Source organism: Heterodontus francisci, chromosome 12 (genome assembly GCF_036365525.1).
Source record: "Heterodontus francisci isolate sHetFra1 chromosome 12, sHetFra1.hap1, whole genome shotgun sequence".
In the NCBI taxonomy this organism is placed as follows: Eukaryota; Metazoa; Chordata; class Chondrichthyes; order Heterodontiformes; family Heterodontidae; genus Heterodontus; species Heterodontus francisci.
In genome coordinates, this window is record NC_090382.1 from 51,623,994 (window position 1) to 51,645,635 (window position 21,642).

Consider the following 21,642-nt stretch of genomic DNA (forward strand, 5'->3'; position numbering starts at 1 on the left):
AAAATTGGTGGCATCGTAAATAGTGAGGAGGAAAGCCTTAGATTAAAGGACGATATAGATGGTCTGGTAAGATGGGCACAGCAGTGGCAAATGGAATTTAATCCTGAGAAGTGTCAGGTGATGCATTTTGGGAGGACTAACAAGGCAATGGAATATACAATGAATGGTGGGAAGTACAGAGGGTCAGAGAGACCTTGGTGTGCTTGTCCATAGATCACTAAAGGCAGCAGCACAGGTAGATAAGGTGGTTAGGAAGGCATATGGGATACTTGCCTTTATTAGCTGAGGCATAGAATATAAGAGCAGGGAGGTTATGATGGAACTGTATAAAGCGCTAGTTAGGTCACAGCTGCAGTACTGTGTACAGTTCTGGTCACCACACGATAGGAAGGATGTGATTGCACTGGAGAGGGTGCAGAGGAGATTTACCAGGATGTTGCCTGGGCTGGAGCATTTCAGCTATGAAGAGAGACTGGATAGCCTAGGTTTGTTTTCCTTAGAGCAGAGAAGGCTAAGGGGGGGGGACCTGATTGAGCTATTCAAAATTATGAGGGCATAGATACGGTTGATATGAAGAAACTTTTTCCCTTAGCGGAGGGGTCAATAACCAGGGGGCAGGAAGTTTAAAGGGGATTTGAGGAAATATTTTTTTTCATCCAGAGGGTGGTTGGAATCTGGAACACTTTGCCTGAAGGGGTGGTAGAGGCAGGAATCCTCACAACATTTAAGAAGTATTTAGATGAGCACTTGAAACGCCATAGCATACAAGGCTACGTGCCAAGTGCTGGAAAATGGGATTAGAATAGTTAGGTGCTTGATGGCCAGCATGGACACGATGGGCTGAAGGGCCCTTTTCTGTGCTGTGTAACTCTATGACTCTTTGACCCCCTCGGGCTGTATGCACCAGAGAATGTTTGACATGGAATGTGAATGTACATTGTAAATATAATCGATAATGCCAAGTGTAGTGAGGCACCGCATGTAATGTCAAATTTGAACAGTTAAGAATTTTTACAAATTTTATGAATGAAGTATATTTTTGAAAAAAAAATCAAATGTAAACAGAAAATGCTGCAAATATTCAGCAGGCCAGGCACCATCTGTGAAGAGAGAAACATAGTTAATGTTTCAGGTCAATGGCTTTTTGTTGTGACGAAAAATATTCAGATTAAAGGAAGTCGCAGTCGGCAGCTTCCAAATGGCACGAGCCCCTTTAATGAGTAGATGGGCTGGGTTAGTGATGTGAAGTTGGGGCGGATCTGCTCCTTTTTTTTTGCCTGCGATTCTCTGGGAAAGCTTATAGTCGGACTGAGTGGAAACAAAACAGTGAAGCTGATGGCACCAGGGACTGGAGAGTGCAGGAGGATCGGGGGCAGTAAGTGAGCCCGGCGGATGAGGAATCGCCGAAGTGCAGCAGAGATTGCAGGCGCCTGTGGATCTGACTTTTCGCTGCGAGGTTTTGGATCGGATTGGATTGGATCATGCCTCGGTCATCTATTGTAGACGTGAAGGTGCAGGATGTACAGAAAAGACGGATCCCGAATAAGCATTATGTATGTGAAGCTGCAGTTTCTGGGCTAGCTTAGAATAATGAACTGTCTCTGGTGCTTTTCTTTAGAGCGAGGAGAACGTTGTTGTTGAGCGCTGGGGGAACATCTGGTTAGTTTTGGGAATGCAACTTGTGTTGGTGTAAGATTTAACTTGATAGTTTTAAATAGCGTGCTGTCTGGCAGTTCATTTGTGTATATTACACTGCTGCTAATTCAGTTGTAACTTTTAATTCAAAAGGAATTATTTGTCCTGTGGATTTTCTAATTGTTATGACAATCTGATTTAGCTTTCTCCCCAGATCTGAGCTATATTGCCTAACGTGTGTACACCACTAAAATAATCTACCGGGGATGATTTTTCAAGCCACACAATTTTAAAGTGTGGGTTTTATAAACTTGAAAGTGTAACCATGGATGGATGAGGGAGGAGGCTTGTAACAAATAAAACCTTTCAGACATGAAATGTTTCCTTTCAGCCCTGCCGTCATGTTACAGCAACATGCACCAACATGGGAAGGAAATGTGCCACTTGGCAGTTTTTCATGGCTACTGCTATTCCGTTGCACGTAGTGTGAACTTAGATCATATTAAAATAAAGGCACATGTAATTTCCAAAGTAAATCTTGGACATGGATTTAATTAAGATCCTGGGTGGGTCCCACTATTTAATTTCACTCTGAAATACTGCCAGCAGCTTCTCCTTTGAGCCATCTGCCCCAATTATAGTGTTAATGTAGGAACCAGCAATCAAGTTAAACTTTACTAATTGCATTTCTAAAGTTTTTTTTACATCAGCTTTTCACCCCGCTATTCAATTGACTTAAAAACAATAAAGTAATTTCTTAACATGAAGCTTTGAAATATGTATTGAGAGATGTGCCGGTTTCACCTTGATGTAGAATGCACGGTATGTCTCGACAGTTAACTTACACGCGGGAATGAATCCTACATTAAAATATGTAATTAGAGCTCTCTAACTTTCTCTTAATCCTTTTGTGCTGACGGCAGCAATTTATGATGGCTACTTATTCCACAGCACTCCGTAGCTTTCAGGTAATTCATCCAAACGATCATTCTTCATTTATGAGCCTGACTATTGAGAGTCAGTAGGTACTCAACTATGGGAGCTAGCCAGATCCTGTCCTCATTTGTAGGCCCTCTCTGTATTTCCAGATTGCTAGATAGCTAAGACCAATTATATGCCTCAGGCGATGTCGGTGAATTGAGCACAGGCTAACAATTAGACCTGAGACCTGGATTGCGTTCCTCGGTGTCACATCAAGTGCATTTACTCACTGAGCCACTGGGATAAAGGAGCATAAATGTTTTACAGCACAATTTATAAAAGTTGTATTTTTCTTTTTCGAAGAGGGAGATTTACTTACAGGATTCTTTAGAAAGCACCATATGGTTAATTGGTAGATTATTGGAAAACTGCTAATGATTCGAAATCATGCATATATTTAACATAGTAACTACGCTTTTATATTCATTGGGTATGCTGTATTATTTCCTTTGGAAGCTAGATCACCTACAAGTTTTTTATAGTTGAGGTGAAAACACTATTAATATTTCTGCTTTACCCGGTAATTGCATCCACCTCCAGTAAAACTGTTTGTTTAATTTTCAATTGGTTAGTTTAAGGGTTGTGTCTGTTGGAGCATTTGTTTAGTGGGCAGTGCCTGGTGCACGCAGAGGCATGTGGGGCATGTGGAGGACTGGAGTGTATGATGTACTTATGGTTGGCGCTGGTGGTGGCAGGGCGTTTGGTGGAGGAAAAAACAGTGGAAGGTACGGGGAGCCTAACAACAAAGCTACCCTGGCTGGAGAGATTGTTTCTGTGAGGGATGCGGTGGGATTGAAGAGAGGGATGGGGATGGCATGGAAGGGGTAGATGAGATGATTGAATAAGTTAATTGTGGCAAAATGGCGGGGTCAATTATTTGATGCAACTTATTATTTGAAAGATATTCTTTGTGCTAAAAATGAAGATTCACTAGATATGAATGAAAACATTTTAGAAAAGCTCTCAGGTGAATTAAAAGAATACATCAGCATTGATTCTATAAACGAAGAAGATAACAGTCTATACCCTCCAGAGTTTCTACAAAGTCTAACTCCAATGGGCATGCCATCACACAAAGTTAGACTCAAGGAAGGAGCAGTTATAATGCTGTTATGAAACTTAAATGAGGTCTTTGTAATAGAATACGATTGGTAGTTAGGAATCTGTTTGCTTCAATGATAGATGCTGAAATTATAACAGGCAGATTTCAAGGAAAGAAAGTATGTATTCCTTGAATAATATTGAGCCCATCAAATGTAAATCTGCCTTTTCAACTCAAGAGAAAACAGTTCCCATGTAGATTTTCATATTCTATGACTGTAAACAAGTCACAAGGCCAGACTTTTGCCAAAATTTGTATTTATATTTATATTCCTCAGCCTGTTTTTACACATGAGCAGCGTTATGTACCTTTTTCCAGAGTGAGAGGTTTTGATTCTATTACAGTCATTGGTGAAAGAATAACGCAAAATTCTGTATTTGAGGAAGTACTATTGCAATAAAGATACTCATTTGACCAGAAATGTTTTGCTATTATTAAAGATTTACTGAGGGCTCCAGTTGAATATTTTCCCTACCTCTTAGCAATGAAATTTCCAGATTTTTTTGATCAAGCTCAACAGCAAAAACTTGGCAGGAGTTCAGTAAATCAATTGCTGAAGGGAAGTTCATTTTATCGGCAAGTTGGAGACTGACAGTGCTGCGATGAGTTGCTGGGTGGGAATGAGAGAATGGTTGACTATGAGGAAAATAGCATATGGTTCTTAAAGCATTGGAAGATTTCTTTCCATTTGAGGATGTCTGGATAAAATTAAAGTTGCTATATTTCAAATTGAGCAATCTTAGTTGAATTTATGCAATTAGAGCTGCTTTTTATATTGGGTTTACTGGGATACTACTGCCCACAGTTAATTGTGAGTGTTGTGCAGCTAGATGCAAACTTACTGTAAACTTGTGGGGTGTATTAAGGTAAGCAGGAAGATCCAATAAAAGCGCGTCTAAGTGGAGGATTTAATGCATTTTTTTTTAGTGGGGAAGGAGAAATTTGTAGTTTCCCTGCTGCTGCATTGGCTCATGGCAGCTAGTTTAGTGCAGAGCATAAAGTAATAGAGTTATACAGCACAGAAACAGGCCCTTTGGCCCATCATGTCTGTGCCGGCCATCAAGCACCTACATATTCAAATTGTATTTTCCAGCACTTGGCCCATAGCCTTGTATGCTATGGCGTTTCAAGTGCTCATCTAAATACTTCTTAAATGTTGTGATGGTTCCTGCCTCTACCACCTCCTCAGGCAGTGTGTTCCAGATTCCAACCACCCTCTGGGTGAAATTTTTTTTCCTCAAATCCCCTCTAAACCTCCTGCCCGTTAGCTTAAATCTATGCCCCCTGGTTATTGACCCCTCCGCTAAGTGAAAAAGTTTGTTCCGATCTAATCTATCAATGCCCCTTGTAATTTTGTATACCTCGATCATGTCCCCCCTCAGCCTTCTCTGCTCTAAGACAAACAACCCTAGCCTATCCAGTCTCTCTTCATAGCTGAAAAACTCCAGCCCAGGCAATATCCTGGTGAATCTCCTCTGCACCCTCTCCAGTTCAATCGCATCCTTCCTATAGTGTGATGCCCAGAACTGTACACAGTACTCCAGCTGTGGCCTAACTAGCGTTTTATACAGCTCCATCATAATCTCCCTGCTCTTATATTCTATGCTTCGGCTAATAAAGGCAAGTATCCCATCTGCCTTCCTAACTACCTTATCCACCTGTGCTGTGCCTTCAGTGATCTATAGACAAAAACACCAAGATCCCTCTGACCTTCTGTACTTCCTAGGGATCTACCATTCATTGTATATTCCCTTGCCTTTTTAGTCCTCCCAAAATGCATCACCTGACACTTCTCAGGATTAAATTCCATTTGCCACTGCTCTGCCCATCTTCCCAGCCCATCTATATCGTCCTTTAATCTAAGGCTTTCCTCCTTACTATTTACAACACCATCAATTTTTGTGTCATCTGCGAACTTACTGATCATACCTCCTAAATTCACATCAAAATCATTAAGAACGCTACAAACAGCAAGGGTCCCAGCACCGATCCCTGTGGTACACCACTGGTCACAGGCTTCCACTCGCAGAAACAACCCTCGATCATTACCCTCTGCCTCCTGCCACTAAGCCAATTTTGGATCCAATTTGCCAAATTGCCCTGGATCCCATGGGCTCTTACCCTCTTGACCAATCTCCCATGTGGGACCTTATCAAAAGCCTTACTGAAGTCCATGTATACTACATCAACTGCTTTACCCTCATCGACACATCTAGTCACTGCCTCGAAAAATTCAATCAAGTTCGTTAGACACAATCTCCCCCTGACAAAGCCATGCTGACTATTCCTGATTAATCCCTGCCTCTCCAAGTGGAGATTAATCCTGTCCCTCAGAATTTTTTCCAATAGTTTCCCAACCACTGATGTTAGACTCAACAGCTTGTAATTGCCTGGCTTATCCTTGCTACCCTTCTTGAATAATGGTACCACATTCACTGTCTTCCAGTCCTCTGGTACCTCTCCTGTGGAAAGAGAGAATTTGAAAATTTGTGTCAGATCCCCTGCTATCTCCTCCCTTGCCTCACATAACAGCCTGGGATACATCTCATCTGGGCCTGGGGATTTATCCACTTTTAAACCTGCTAAAACAGCTAATACCTCCTCCCTTTCAATACTAATATGTTCAAGTCTATCACAATCCCCCTCCCTGATCTCTACACCTACATCGTCCTTCTCCATAGTGAACACAGATGAAAAGTAATAATTTAAAACCTCACCTATATCCTCCGACTCCACACACAGATTGCCACTTTGGTCCCTAATGGGCCCTACTCTTACCCTGCTTATCCTCTTGCCCTTAATATACTTATAAAATGCCTTAGGATTTTCATTTATCTTGCCCGCCAGTGTTTTTTCATGTTTCCTCTTCGCTCTCCTAATTATTTTTTTAAGTACCCCCTACTCTTTCTATACTCCTCTAGTGCCTCAACTGTTTTCAGCGCTCTGAATCTGCCAAAAGCTTCCTTTTTTTTCCTGATCCAATCCTCTATATCCCTTGACATCCAGGGTTCCCTGGACTTGTTGGTCCTACCCTTCACCTTAACGGGTACATGCTGGCTCTGAACTCTCACTATTTCCTCTTTGAATGACTCCCACTGGTCTGATGTGGACTTTCCTACAAGTAGCTGCTCCCAGTCGACTTTGGCCAGATCCTGTTTCATCATATTGAAATCGGCCTTCCCCCAATTCAGCACCTTTATTTCCAGTCCGTCTTTGTCCTTTTCTATTACTACCTTAAATCTTACAGAGTTATGGTCACTATCCCCGAAATGCTCCCCCACTGACACTCCTGCTTGTCCAGCTTCATTCCCTAGGATTAGGTCCAGTACTGTCTCTTCTCTTGTAGGACTTTCGAAGTACTGGCTCAAAAACCTCTCCTGTATGCATTTTAAGAATTCCGCCCCCTTTCAGCCTTTTGCACTAAGACTATCCCAGTTGATATTAGGGACATTGAATTCCCCTATTATTACCCGATTATTTTTACACGAGTCTGAGATTTGCCTACATATCTGCTCCTCTATCTCTCCCTGACTGTTTGGAGGCCTGTGATCGCCCCTTTTTTGTTTTTAAGTTCTACCCATATGGCCTCATTTGAGGAACCTTCTAAGATATCATCCCTCCTTACTGCAATAATTGACTCCTTGATCAACAGTGCAATACCACCTCCTCTTTTATCCCCTCCCCTGTCACGCCTGAAGATTCTATACCCTGAAGTATTGAGCTGCCAGTCCTGCCCCTCCCTCAACCATGTTTCTGTGATAGCAGCAATAAAATAATGCCATGTGCTAATCAATGCTCTCAATTCATCTGCCTTACTAGTAAGACTCCTTGCATTAAAATAGATGCAATCCAGCCTTGCATTTTTCACGTGTGCCTTAACACGTCGATATTTGCTCTGCCTTCCAGACTGACTCTGTTTCTCTTTATATTTGACTGTGCATCACCCCTTACTATACCTCCACTCTGTATCCCACCCCCCAGCCAAATTAGTTTAACCCCCCCCCCCCCCAATAGCACTAGCAAACCTCTCAGCAAGGATGTTGGTACCGTTACGGTTCAGGTGCAACCCATCAAACTTGTACAGGTCCCACCTTTGCCAAAAACAGTCCCAGTGATCCAGGAAACTAAAGCCCTCCCTCCTGCACCATCTCCTCATCCACGTATTCATCTGCTCTATCCTCCTATTCATATACTCACTAGCACATGGCACTGGGAGTAATCCAGAGATTAGAACCGTTGAGCTCCTGCTTTTTAATCTGCTACCTAGCTCCCTAAATTCTTGTTGAAGGACCTCATCCCTCTTTGTACCTATGTTGTTGGTACCAATGTGTACCACAACCTCTCTGTTCACCCTCCCCCTTCAGAATGTCCTGCAGCTGCTCCGTGACATCCTTGACCCTAGCACCAGGGAGGCAACATACCATCCTGGAGTCATGTTTGCGGCCACAGAAACGCCTATCTCTACCCCTTACAATAGAATCCCCTATCACTATAGCTCTCCCACACCTTTTCCTCCCCTCCTGTGCAGCTGAGCCACCCGTGGTGCCACAGACTTGGCTCTTGCTGCATTCCCTTGAAAAGCTATCTCCCCCAACTGTATCCAAAGTGGAAAATCTGTTAGAAAGGGAAATGGACCCAGGGGACTCCTGCACTACCTGCCTAGTTCTTCTACTCTGCCTGGCAGTCACCCATTCCCTTTCTGTCTGAGCAGTCCTTACCTGCGGTATGACCACCTCCCTGTACGTGCTATCCACGATGATCTCAGCCTCGCGGATGCTCCACAGTGTCCCCAGCCGCTGTTTCAGATCCGAAACGTGGATTTTGAGTAGCTGCAGCTGGAGACACTTCCTGCACACGTGTTCACCCTGGACACTGGAAGGGTCCCTGACTTCCCACATTGCAGGGAGAGCACTCCACGTTGCTGAGCTGCCCTGCCATGACTTACCCTTAATTTAATTTATCACCTTAAATTACCCAGATATAGGTAATAGATATTACCCAGAACAGATATATTCCTTTATTGTACGGCTTAGCTGCTGACTGGATAAGCATCCTCAGCTACCAGTGTATTGACATCTCTACATTTAGGTATAGCTAGTTGATCTCCAGTGGCAATGTGCACATGGAGTTAAAATGAAAGCTAGGATTCTCTGTCATGATCATGCTATTAGGAATGGGATTGCTTTGGAGGATGAAATAAAATAAGGAGGGGGTACAGGGTTTGAAGCCTGCTGCTACCTTAGGGTGAAATCTTACGCTCTTAGCATATGAGCGTGAGTTGGGACCATTTCTGGCAACTGACCCTGCTTGGAGTGTCAGGGCACCCGCCTGGGAGATCTTCCTGGAGGTGTCCAATGAAGTGGCTGCCTCCAGGTCCACTGTCCAATTAGTGGGGGGGTGGAGGGGCTGCTGTTAGCTGCTGGGAAGATACTGGCAGCAGTCCTAATCACCCTTACAAATCAGCTAATTATGCTGATTTAGCCTGCCTGCTACTGCCATGCGGGTAGCCTCTGCAGGTGATGACATGCCTCCAGGAAGATCAGCTGGAGGTGGAAACGCATCGGCCCACTGACCTGACACTTCTTTCTCTGTTGTTCCTCCCAGTTTCGCCTTCAAGCCTGCCTCCGAGGGACTGGGAAGATTCTGCCCTTGCTGTCTGATCTCATTTGCCACCGCACTGCCCACCTCCCCCCCCCCCCCCCCCCCCAACCCTGCCCCCGGCTGGGACTGCTGCTACCCTTCTCTGCCTGCCACATGTAAATTAGAGGCAGAGCCTGGGTCACTTTCATCATGTTACTGGTGCTTTCTGGGTCGCCAAGAAGATGATGGTAGGCCCAGGAAATGCAGTTAAAGTGAAGAGGTTCTTGGTCCTGTCTGCAGCAATCAATTTTCTGAAAGTAATATTTCTGTAGTAATAAAAATGGTGTTGTCTTTTTATAATAACTGGGCAACAACCACGTTTAATGCCAAATGAATATTAACAGGAAAATTGAAGGTTACTTACAGGAAAATTTGATTTTTTTGTTCTTCAAAAGCACCGATATTGTCAGTGCCCTTTATGTAGGATTCCATCTCTGTAAGTATGCAGGGGTTACAGACAAATGGACAATAGCTGAGTAAGTGCACAGAGCTGGTACTGCATTTGAAGGTTTTTATTGAAATGGAGAAATATATAGATTCTATTTGTATATGAGTAAATTTGATGAAATTGAGTAATCTTTGAATGCCATTGACTAATTTCTATTCTTATAAAATTGCCAGTTATTGTTGGTTTCATTATTTGTTTCTGTTGATATTCTCATTAAAATGCTTTGAACCTTTCTGAAAATCTAATGGCTCAGATTTTGTTGAATGGTATCTGCCGTTAGACTTGTCTATACATGTTTACGTTCTAAATTTTTTGCTGAAAGTGAGAGTGCATTGAGGAAAATAGGGCATCTGGAATCTGAGTGAACAGGACAAGCAACTGTACATCTCCTTAACCAATCTGATTGAAGGATTGTGAAGTAAATAGTGCAAGGACTGAAAAGGATGTATAAATTAGCGTGGTTAAATTCAGTGTTAAATCAGGTACAGAAAGAGAAATAAATAGGAAGAAAGATTGGCAAAAGAGACAAAAAGGAAAAGTAATTATATCATTTTTTTAAAAATCTCCAACAATTAATACCTGAATGCTGCAAACTTGTAATAGTTATTTTTCAGTGCCATAGAGATTGATTGGCAGTAATAGACAATTATCATGTTGTTAAAAGGGTGCTTCTGCTTGTCATGACAGGACTTCATTTTCTGTAGCAGGTTTAGTTTGTACCTACTGCACAAATACAGCACTTTACGCCATTCAATGCATTTCAATAGTGAGGTCCTTTTCATGAAGTTAACGGCGGAGCAACACAACTCAGACCGCAAATTTTGGATAGTGGCATTTAACCCATGACTGAAGTTTCTTTACTATTTATGCATAAATAAATATTCTGTTTGGGTGCAGCCTCTCAAGCCAACATAAGTTTCCCTGTTTTAATAAGCCAACACACTATCAGAGATAAGCATGCAATCTTTTTGCAGAATGGTCTTCCCACCACTGGTAAAAGCAATAGCTTGGAGTCTATAAGAAATTAAACTATTTTATGTTCAAATGGTTTCTGCAGAAAAATGTCAAGAATTATGAGTAAAGTGCGCTTACACTTACTTTCATACTAGAATTATTTCAATTAATTTAAAAATTGGCAAGGTGGGAGCCATTTGTGTATCCAGAGTTCCATACATAGCAGCTCAGAGCCCAGCTATCATGTGTGCTGGAATCCTTTCATAAATGGCTATCCTGAGATTCAGACTGCATCTGGATAATACTCAATATATCCAAACTCGGAAGTGAATATTGACTGGGTGTTGCAAGGTATCCTTTGAATTCCAGATCTGTATTTAATCCAGCCAACACAGCTGAATGAAAGGCTCTCTCCATTGGCTATAGGATTCTTAAGTGAAATGAGTTTGGCTTGTTTAAGCCCAAATATTAGTAGATGTGGCCATTTTAATCAAGCTAGGATGTGACTGGTGTGATATAGTGATAACTTCATGCTTCTTTGGGACAGTACTCTCCTGTGGCTAGGTTTAAGGCATATTTTTGTGACACTTGTAGAGGTAGTTTTAGTCCGCATTGTGTCTGCTTTGGGAGTGCATGATATTTTGGAGGGTAAATTTGAGGATCCTTGCGTGCAATAAGGTACATTGAATTCTGCGAGAGTACGTTGAGTCCGCTCCCATTAATTTTCAAATAGAAAGAATGTGCATTTATATAGCAACTTTCACAATCTTAGGTTGACCAAAACCACATTACAGTCAATGAATCACTTCTGAAATGTAGCTACTGTTGTTCAAAATGGAGACGTGTGACCAGTGGTGTTCCACAGGGATCCGTGCTGGGACCACTGTTGTTTGTGATATACATAAATGATTTGGAGGAAAGTATAGGTGGTCTGATTAGCAAGTTTGCAGACGACACTAAGATTGGTGGAGTAACAGATAGTGAAGGGGACTGTAGGAGAATACAGCAGAATATAGATAGACTGGAGAGTTGGGCAGAGAAATGGCAGATGGAGTTCAATCAGGGCAAATGCGAGGTGATGCATTTTGGAAGATCCAATTCAAGAGTGAACTATACAGTAAATGGAAAAGTCCTGGGGAAAATTGATGTACAGAGAGATTTGGGTGTTCAGGTCCATTGTTCCCTGAAGGTGACAACGCAGGTCAATAGAGTGGTCAAGAAGGCATACGGCATGCTTTCCTTCATCGGACGGGGTATTGAGTATAAGGGTTGGCAGGTCATGTTACAGTTGTATAAGACTTTGGTTCGGCCACATTTGGAATACTGCGTGTAGTTCTGGTCGCCACATTACCAAAAGGATGTAGATGCTTTGGAGAGGGTGCAGAGGAGGTTCACCAGGATGTTGCCTGGTATGGAGGGCGCTAGCTATGAAGAGAGGTTGAGCAGATTAGGATTATTTTCATTAGAAAGACTGAGGTTGAGGGGGGACCTGATTGAGGTGTACAAAATCATGAGAGGTATAGAGAGGTTGGATAGCAAGAAGCTTTTTCCCAGAGTGGGGGATTCAATTACTAGGGGTCACGAGTTCAAAGTGAGAGGGGAAAAGTTTAGGGGGGATATGCATGGAAAGTTCTTTACGCAGAGGGTGGTGGGTGCCTGGAACGCGTTGCCAGTGGAGGTGGTAGACGCGGGCACGATAGCGTCTTTTAAGATGTATCTAGACAGATACATGAATGGGCAGGAAGCAAAGAGATACAGACCCTTAGAAAATAGGTGACATGTTTAGATAGAGGATCTGGATCGGCGCAGGCTTGGAGGGCCGAAGGGCCTGTTCCTGTGCTGTAATTTTCTTTGTTCTTTGTTCTCTTTGTTGTAATGTAGGAAACATGGCAGCCAGTATACGCACAGCAAGGTCCCGAAACAGCAATGTGTTCCAGATTATCTGGTTTTTTTTCAGTGATGCTTGTTAAGGCCAGGGGACCAGGAGAGATCTTTTTCAACATAGCAACATGGGATCTTTTACATCCACCTGAGAAGGCAGAGGGGGCTTCGGTTTAATTCCACTTCTGACAACGCAGCACTCCCTCAGTACTGCACTGCAATGTCAGTCTTGATTTTGTGCTCAAGTCCTTGAATGGAACTTGAACCCACAATCTTCTGACTCCGAGACAAGATTGCTAGCAAATGAGCCACAGTGCTCACCACATGCCACCAGTCTGAAAACTGTTTGGTTGGTGCCCAGAGTATTTCAGTTTTTAGCACTAACATCCCTCATCTAAAAATGGAAGTGATACAGCACTTTCAGTGAGTCTGCAGAGTGACTCTGACTTCCTTCTCTCACCCAGAGACTCCTGAATAAACGTGCTGGTTTTTGCACCTTGTCAACAGTCTTTGTATGTGGCAGGATGTTCTTTTGTGTGACCCTGTCTCTTCTCTTCGCAGCGCCCCCCCCCCCCCCCCCCACCACCCCTGCAACTCCTGCCATCAAAATAAACATCTGGTAACAGTGTGGAGCGTTGGTTCCTGGTTGACAAATGCTCTCCATTACTCTTGCATTACTCAGTGGGAGCTATTGACAGAGTCTGTCATGGATTCATTTTTTTTCAGACCAACTAATTACAACACAGAGGCCATTATCTCCTTTTACTGGAAGCTGAAAGGATGTGGCAGTGGCTTTAAAATTCCTTCATGATTTTTGATTTTTATGACCCCAGTGATTGCTGAGGGTGAGACTGTCTTTTTGCTCAGACAGTCCTGTTTTGTCAGTTCCATGGAGATTTGTAAAATCACTATACACAGGATATCCATCAGACGTTATTGAGCTTGATTTGTAATTAAAGCTGGGAATTGATTTTTTTACTATTTAATATAGATGATTGATTATTAGTTGATGTTTTAACTCTTTAATCTACTCATACAATCTCAGTAATGAAGTTCTCAATCTTCAGCCATGTAACAGTGTGCTTTAATTCACAGTGCTTCTCTCTGAGGTGTATTGCTAAGTACCCAACAGTCTGCAGTTCACAACATGTGTGCCGCAGATGTTTTAGGACACCTAGTAAGAATAATGAAAGAGTGACCAAAGGCTGATAGATGTAAACGTACCAGAGCTAGTGGGAACAGGATGCTTGTAGTCAAACCTGAGATCCATGCGTGAGCAAACCTGCTTACTGTATTTACTCAAGAGTTTAAATATTTCCTCTGGTACTAATTTTTTATTTTTATTCTTTCATGGGATGTGGGCATCACTGGCAAGGCCAGCATTTGTTGCCTAGCCCTAATTGCCCTTGACAACTGAGTGGTTACTCCATTTCAGAGGGCACTTAAGAGTCCACCACATTGCTGTGGGTCTGGAGTCGCAAACAGGCCAGACAAGTAAGGGCATTAGTGAACCAGATGGGTTTTTATGACAATCGATGATAGTTTCATGACACCTTTTCTGTAATTAATTAATTGAATTTAAATTCCACCAGCTGCCATGGTGGGATTTGAACCTCTCTCCCCAGGGCATTAGCCTGGGCTTCTGGATTACTAGTCCAGTGATATTACCACAAAGCCACCATCTCCATCTAATCATGCCAACAATTTGCCACTATTATTGTTTCCATTCTCAGTTAAGGGGATCCTTTTGCAAATTGCTTGGTTTTGGGATAAATGTGTTCAAGGTTAACCAAATCGACAGACAAGCGCAATCATATTAATCAACTCACTTATCCATGTGCTGGAGATAACATTAGGCTGCTTTGCTATTTGCCAGAGTAAACGTGGTTAGTTACTCTATAAATAAAGGACAATTTTGAAAAGTTGATTTTCCTTTGAAGATTTTTTTTTAAAAAAGCAATTGAGTGTAATAATCCATTAAATAATAGGCATTCAATGAGGTCTAGAGTTTGCTGAGTAAACTGTAATGTAGGTGCACAAAGTAGATGCTGTGATTGGAAAACTGTAGGGTAGACTTTCCTGCCCTTTGCCCCAGGGGAATGCCCGGTTTTCTGGGTGAAAACAAAAAGAGATGAAGACCTGGATTGGCAGGTCCTCAGGCCCAGATGAGATGTATCCCAGGCTGTTAAGTGAGGCAAGGGAGGAGATAGCAGGGGCTTTGACACAAATTTTCAAATCCTCTCTGGCCACAGGAGAGGTACCAGAGGATTGGAGGACAGCAAATGTGGTACCATTATTCAAGAAGGGTAGTTGGGATAAACCAGGTAATTACAGGCTGGTGAGTCTAACATCAGTGGTTGGGAAAATATTGGAAAAAATTCTGAGGGACAGGATTAATCTCCACTTGGAGAGGCAGGGATTAATCAGGGATAGTCAGCATGGCTTTGTCAGGGGGTGATCGTGTGTAACTAACTTGATTGAATTTTTCGAGGAGGTGACTAGATGTGTTGATGAGGGTAAAGCAGTTGATGTAGTATACATGGATTTTAGTAAGGCTTTTGATAAGGTCCCGCATGGGAGATTGGTTAAGATGGTAAGATGGGATGCCCATGGGATCCAGGGCAATTTGGCAAATTAGATACAAAAATGGCTTAGTGGCAGGAGGCAGAGGGTAATGGTCAAGGGCTGTTTTTGCAATTGGAAGCCTGTGACCAGTGGTGTACCACAGGGAGCGGTGCTGGGACCCTTGCTGTTTGTAGTATACATTAATGATTTAGACGTGAATATAGGAGGTATGATCAGTAACTTCGCAGATGACATGAAAATTGGTGAGGAGGAAAGCCTTAGATTACAGGATGATATAGATGGGCTGGTAAGATGGGTGGAGCTGTGGCAAATGGAATTTAATCCTGAAAAGTGTGAGGTAATGCATTTTGGGAGGACTAACAAGGCAAGGGAATACACAATGGGACCCTAGGAAGGACAGAAAGTCAGAAGGACCTTGGTATACTTGTCCATAGATCACTGAAGGCAGCAGCACAGGTAGATAAGGTGGTTAGGAAGGCATATGGGATACTTGCCTTTATTAGCCGAGGCATTGAATATAAGAGCAGGGAGGTTATGATGGAGCTGTATAAAACGCTAGTTAGGTCACAGCTGCAGTACTGTGTACAGTTCTGGTCACCACACTATAGGAAGGATGTGATTGCACTGGAGAGGGTGCAGAGGAGATTCACCAGGATGTTGCCTGGGCTGGAGCATTTCAGCTATGAAGAGAGACTGGATAGCCTAGGTTTGTTCTCCTTAGAGCAGAGAAGGCTAAGGGGGGACCTGATTGAGCTATTCAAAATTATGAGGGCATAGATACGGTTGATATGAAGAAGCTTTTTCCCTTAGCGGAGGGGTCAATAACCAAGGGGCATAGATTTAGGGTAAGGGGCAGGAGGTTTAGAGGGGATTTGAGGAAACATTTTTTCACCCAGAGGGAGGTTGGAATCTGCAACGCACTGCCTGAAGAGGTGGTGGAGGCAGGAACCCTCACAACATTTAAGAAGTATTTAGATGAGCATTTGAAACACCATAGCATACAAGGCTACGGGCCAAGTGCAGCAATATGGGATTAGAATAGTTGGGCGCTTGATGGCCGGCACAGACACGATGCGCCGAAGGGCCTGTTTCTGTGCTGTATAACTGTATGACTCTATGGCAGGTCTCTGATCCTTTTACCATTTCCAAGGCTATTTTGGGGCCGGAGCTTGCCCTGCAGCTGCAGTAGGCATAGGCTAGTCTAAAGGTATGGTAACGAGGGAGGGGGACATTCCTGCCCTCCCACCTCCTTTTCGTATTTGTTGTCAACTCCAGTGCCCAGAAACCATGGCATGATTGGAGGGTCTGTGGTTGTCCCAGTGCAGGCTAAAGATTGCAATGTAGGACTGTTCAGCATCCTACATCTTTCCTTCTCCCTCACCCCTAGAATTTTTAGATTGTGCCTGGAACCTCTAGCTGCTGATCTCCATTGGTAGCCAAAAGGTTCTTATTGCCAAGGTTCAAGATGCAGCTGAGAGGTCTATCTTCCCTGGTTTTCACCCCACATTTATCCATCAGAAGATTGATACATCTCAACTCATTCTGTATATTCGCCTGCAGAGATGCATTGGTCCCAGTTGAGCCAGTGGAGTGGAAAATTATGGTGTAAGGAGTGCCTGCCTCTGGTTCTGTGCCCCGTCACGATATTTTTCTTGTAGGGGTGGGTAGAGGTTGCACCTTTTTACAGGGAAAAGTCAGAAGCTCCAGGAAATGGTAGAGATTGTCTCTGGTGTTTTTCAAAGGGTTCTGCTAGCCCCCTGCTGGGGTTGCAGTGGGGAACTGGCATAACCCATGAGGAATCTCAGCCCCATTCTGCATTCCAGATCCTAGTCCACCAACAAGAGGTATGTTGTAAAGGTCACGTTCTTTCACATGTAGGGGACTGAGACACCCTTTCCCACCTCTAAGTATCTAGCAGGTGTCATTATCAAAGGCCTGGTCCCCTGGCTACTCTCACTGTGGGAAATGAAAATTAATTATAAATTGAGTGCTTGCAGTTGTGTTTGTAACTTAGTTCACATAATATATGTTGAGAAACGCAAGAAACAGGTTTGGTATTTAGATGGATGATATGATGGGTAATAGCAGCAAATGACATGATCTCATGCTGATACCATTCTTTCCTGATCAGTTTCATTTTCTTTCAGGTTTACATCATTCAAGTCACGTGGTCTAATGGTTCCACAGAGGTCATCTACAGACGCTACAGCAGGTTCTTCAATCTGCAGGTAAGGTTTGGATCACACCCACAGAAGAGTGGCAAAGAAAGAAGATAGAGATCTGTCGTTTGATAGTACAGAACTTGAGTATTGCTGAAAATAGAGACATTTTATTGCAGCTTTTCATCTTGCACTCATCAGGACAATCGCAAGAACACCAATGTAATGGAAAGCAACAAAATTATACGGTATGAGAAGAGAGTGCTGATTGGTTGGCAAATGGACTCTGATTGGTAGAGGCATTGCCAGGGAGAATGCACTAGTTTATGGTGACTGACAGTTAACTGTCAAGCTTTGTTTGAAATTTAAACCAGGCAGCTTGACTCTGATTGGTCAAGGCATTGCCCTGCAGAATGAATCAGGGAATGACTATCACTTGTTTAGCTGAAACAGGCAATGTGTCTACATATTCTTTCTCTCTGCAAACATGTGATTCCGCGATTGGACAACTGTGTGCTAAGAATTACGTTGATAACCAATTTAAGATTTTCAGTCGGGCTCACAAAGTGGTGCATTTGCGCATACTAGAAGCTACATATATTAATATACAGGGCCCTGTTCTTTGCAGACAGAAAGAACATGTACACACATCGCGCCTGTTTCAGCTAAACAGAATAACTGACAGCCATTTGCTGGTTCATTCCTCAGGGCAACGTGACATGTATCATGTTCTTTTATCATCACTGGGTCAACACTGGAACTCAATACTGGTGTGAAAGCAACATTACTATTAGGACTGAGTGGTTGAAAGAGAAATCCCACCACGATCTTCTGAGGACAAGTAGGGATAGACAGTAAATGTGGTCTTGCCAGTGCTGTCCCTATCCCTATAACAAATAGAGCTGTATTTGTAGAAGCATTGTAAGCATCTGTTAGGTGAACTGCCTGGAGCAATACTGACAAGTCTCTCCAGATGGAATCCCAGATGAAACCTACATCTCCTCTGTATTTCATTTGTCAGCTGTCTTAGTTTTAGAGATGCAGCACTGAAACAGGCCCTTCGGCCCACCGAGTCTGTGCCGACCATCAACCACCCATTTATACTAATGTTACACTAATTCCATATTCGTACCACATCCCCACCTATCCCTATATTTCCCTACCACCTACCTATACTAGGGGCAATTTGTAATGGCCAATTAACCTATCAACCTGCAAGTCTTTGGCATGTGGGAGGAAACCAGAGCACCCGGAGAAAACCCACGCAGACACATCTTCTGTGGGTGACTTGCTGCTTTGTGTGTCTGCTATGCTCATAGTGCAGCAGGTCCTCTGCCTGTGTTGTCAGCATATCCACTATGTGCTCCAGATCAATATGAGCTTATGGAAAGCACCATTTGGCCAGATAAAGGTTAGATTAAAAACTAAAAATAAACTTTATTAAGAAATAAAATCAAGAAGTAAAGGTAGCCATATTTATTAATGTAGTTATTATAGGTTACATTTTGCTCCTTGGAATTCTACTTGATATAAAAAAAAGGACTACCCTTTTTCTACTACACCCCTTCCTCCAATTGTCTCCTGCTGATAATTACTGCCCAGGCTCTCCCATAAAGAATATCTACATCAATGAAGCATTAAAGGGGAGTTGGTGCATTCAGATGAATGGAGAAAATTGAGGAGGGGACAAGTGCAAGGAAGGAAGGTAAATTTTTGTTTTAAAATTGTTATTCCTTTTGAAAGCAATGGGTTAGAGTTTGACTTTGTGTGATAGTGGAAAATGGGTGATAGCAGTAGTTAGTGTCAAGCATGCTCAAGCACACAAAAATGTTGGTAATTACCATATTCACCAACATAATTATTTTAGATCACATTGGGGTAGATTTTGACTTTGAGAGAAAATGTAAAATGGCTAATAGCGAATTGGCAGCCCATTTTACATCACTCCCGATTCATATTGACATTGAGATGTAAAACGGGCTGCTGATGCACTATCGCCCATTTTACACTTTCTTTCAAAGTCAAAATCTACCCCAGTGTGACCTAAAATAATTACATCGGTGAATATAGTAATTACCAACATTTTCGTCTGTTTGAGCGTGCTCTACACCAACTAGTGTATAATAAACATTCCATTCATTCTGAAGATATACGTAAACAAAATATGGGTTTGGCAAACCTCCATCTATATTTATGGCACCAAAGGTGTATATTTAAAGGTCTGAGTGGATAATTTTGTGCAAATGCTGAAAGGGAGAAGTCATGATTAATTTTGTTTTTCCTAGACAGTGGTTTACAATTCTGTTGACTCCTGTTTCTGAGCTTTGGGTTGACACTCCTCTGTCCTCTATGGCATAGCTACTGTTCAATAAAAAATATTGGACCTGGGCCAGTGTTTGTCCTTCATCTTTCTGGAAGTTTAAATTCCTTAAAATTCATCTTTTTTTGTCACGGTAGCTTCTTATATTTTTGATTTATGCTAGAATTCATGAGCTAATGTTTTTGTTGATTTTAAAAACTGTGCTGTCATTTTTCTGGTATGGGATGTAGGGTATGAAGCTTTGAGACCTGTGGTCTGAATTCTTTCAGATCTTGGCGAAGTCAAGTCGACTTGACTTGATCAAGTCAAGTCAGGGTCCCGACACAGTTCACAATGCGTATCGTTCCAAGAACTTGGTAAACTCAGCTGAGTAATTTTATGCACTCCTAAATGAGTAAAATATTGGACCATGTTTTAAGATGAATTTGTACAGGAGTGTACACACTTAACTGTCATCAGTCAGAGACATCCTACCTGAGCTAAGTGGCCTGCTCTTGCAGCTTATCTGAAAGCAACTTATCACTGAGAAATTACTGTTTATCGGTAGAAAAGAGTTATGCAAAATTTACATACTTACCTCCATCATGCTACAACACAGAATACATATGGTGATTATAAATAACACACCACTTGTAAATGCATACCACTGAGGCTGTTATATAGTTCTGTAAGTATGAATGGTATTACTGTTGAGGGTTGAGGGAATCTTCAGTTCGACATTAATAACTAAACCTAACCAGTTTGAGAGAGAAGAGCATAATATTGGAAATAGTATCTATGGCATGTTGGAGAAAACTGGAGCTGTTACAAATTATTTTTTCTGCATAAAAACCATGAGCCTATTTTATGGTACTTTATTGAATGCAGTATTTCATTCATGTAAAAAGTCACATAGCTCAGTTCAGTGAGCTTTGAAGGATTGAGAAATAAGAAGCAGTCATCCACCAATGTGCTATGAATTTCAGACCTAGTTTAATTTATTTTGGCTGGATTTACATCAATCATAAAGTCTTGAAAGTCGCTCTTGATGACCCACAGTTTATGCTGGGGGCAGTTTCTGTGCTATTTGCGCAGGTATTAATGAGTATTATCAAATTTGCCTGGCTTTCAAATTTGAAATGGCTGATGCAACAAAATGCCTGCTTGGTACTATCAGGATGTTAGTATCTGCGAGTGAGCCATGATATTTTTGGTAATGGCCCTTTCCATTACTACCTAAAATGTTCTATAGCTACAAAATTACAGTAACAGTTTCTGAGAAATGTGAATATTTTTTAAAGCAATTCATTGACAGCAAGAGCAGTATTTTATGCTCTCCCTCATGGCGAGTTTGGAGGCATGGAGGGTACTTAATCGGGCGGGATGGTGGGGACCCTGCCTCCACCCCAATTAAGTCAGTGGCGGGAAAGCCCGTGGACCACCTTCCCGCCCTGCTGCTAGTTGAGGCCCTTAAGGGGAAATTAATGCCCAATCCCATTGCCAATGGTATTAACCCAGCAGAAGATGGGCCTCTTGCCAGGCAGAGGACATGACATGCTGATCCATGTGGGGTTGCTTGTGGTCTCCGGGGGTGTAGGGGGGGGGGGAGTCCTTCGTTCAAAGGCACTCAGTGCTTGATCGAAGGATCCGGAATCGGGAAGGGCCCGCTGAGATCCACTTCCCTGCCTTTGCCCTGATTGGCTGGCAGCTGTCAATGGGCAGGACTTCCTGTCCCCAGTGTGGTGTCCTGATCCTGGGAAAGGCCTGCCGGTGGCCTCCCAAGTGCCTGATTGGGCTGGGATACAATGGGCCTTCCCCAAAGGAGGCAATGCAAGTCTCTCACTGGCTCTCCAGCTGGCCAAGACCCCCATCCTCTCCCTAAAATTTCCCCCCAAGTGCTTGAATATTCCCCTGGAGAAACAGTTGGCAAATTGGCAGCAGTAATATAATAGATTTT

General features: G+C 42.7%; 1 protein-coding gene across 2 annotated transcripts in view; it reads left to right on the forward strand.

Annotated features, from left to right (window-relative positions):
* The first annotated feature begins 1,250 nt into the window (after positions 1–1,250).
* sh3pxd2b (SH3 and PX domains 2B) overlaps positions 1,251–21,642 on the forward strand; it is a 336,589-nt gene continuing 316,197 nt past the window's right edge. Inside the window, exons 1-2 of one of the 2 annotated variants that reach the window (XM_068043410.1) lie at positions 1,251–1,553; positions 17,375–17,455. In XM_068043410.1, coding sequence (XP_067899511.1) covers positions 1,482–1,553; positions 17,375–17,455 — 153 coding nt within the window. In that variant the 5' untranslated portion in view covers positions 1,251–1,481. The remainder of the gene's footprint in view (positions 1,554–17,374; positions 17,456–21,642) is intronic. The other variant, XM_068043411.1, reaches the window with a different exon arrangement.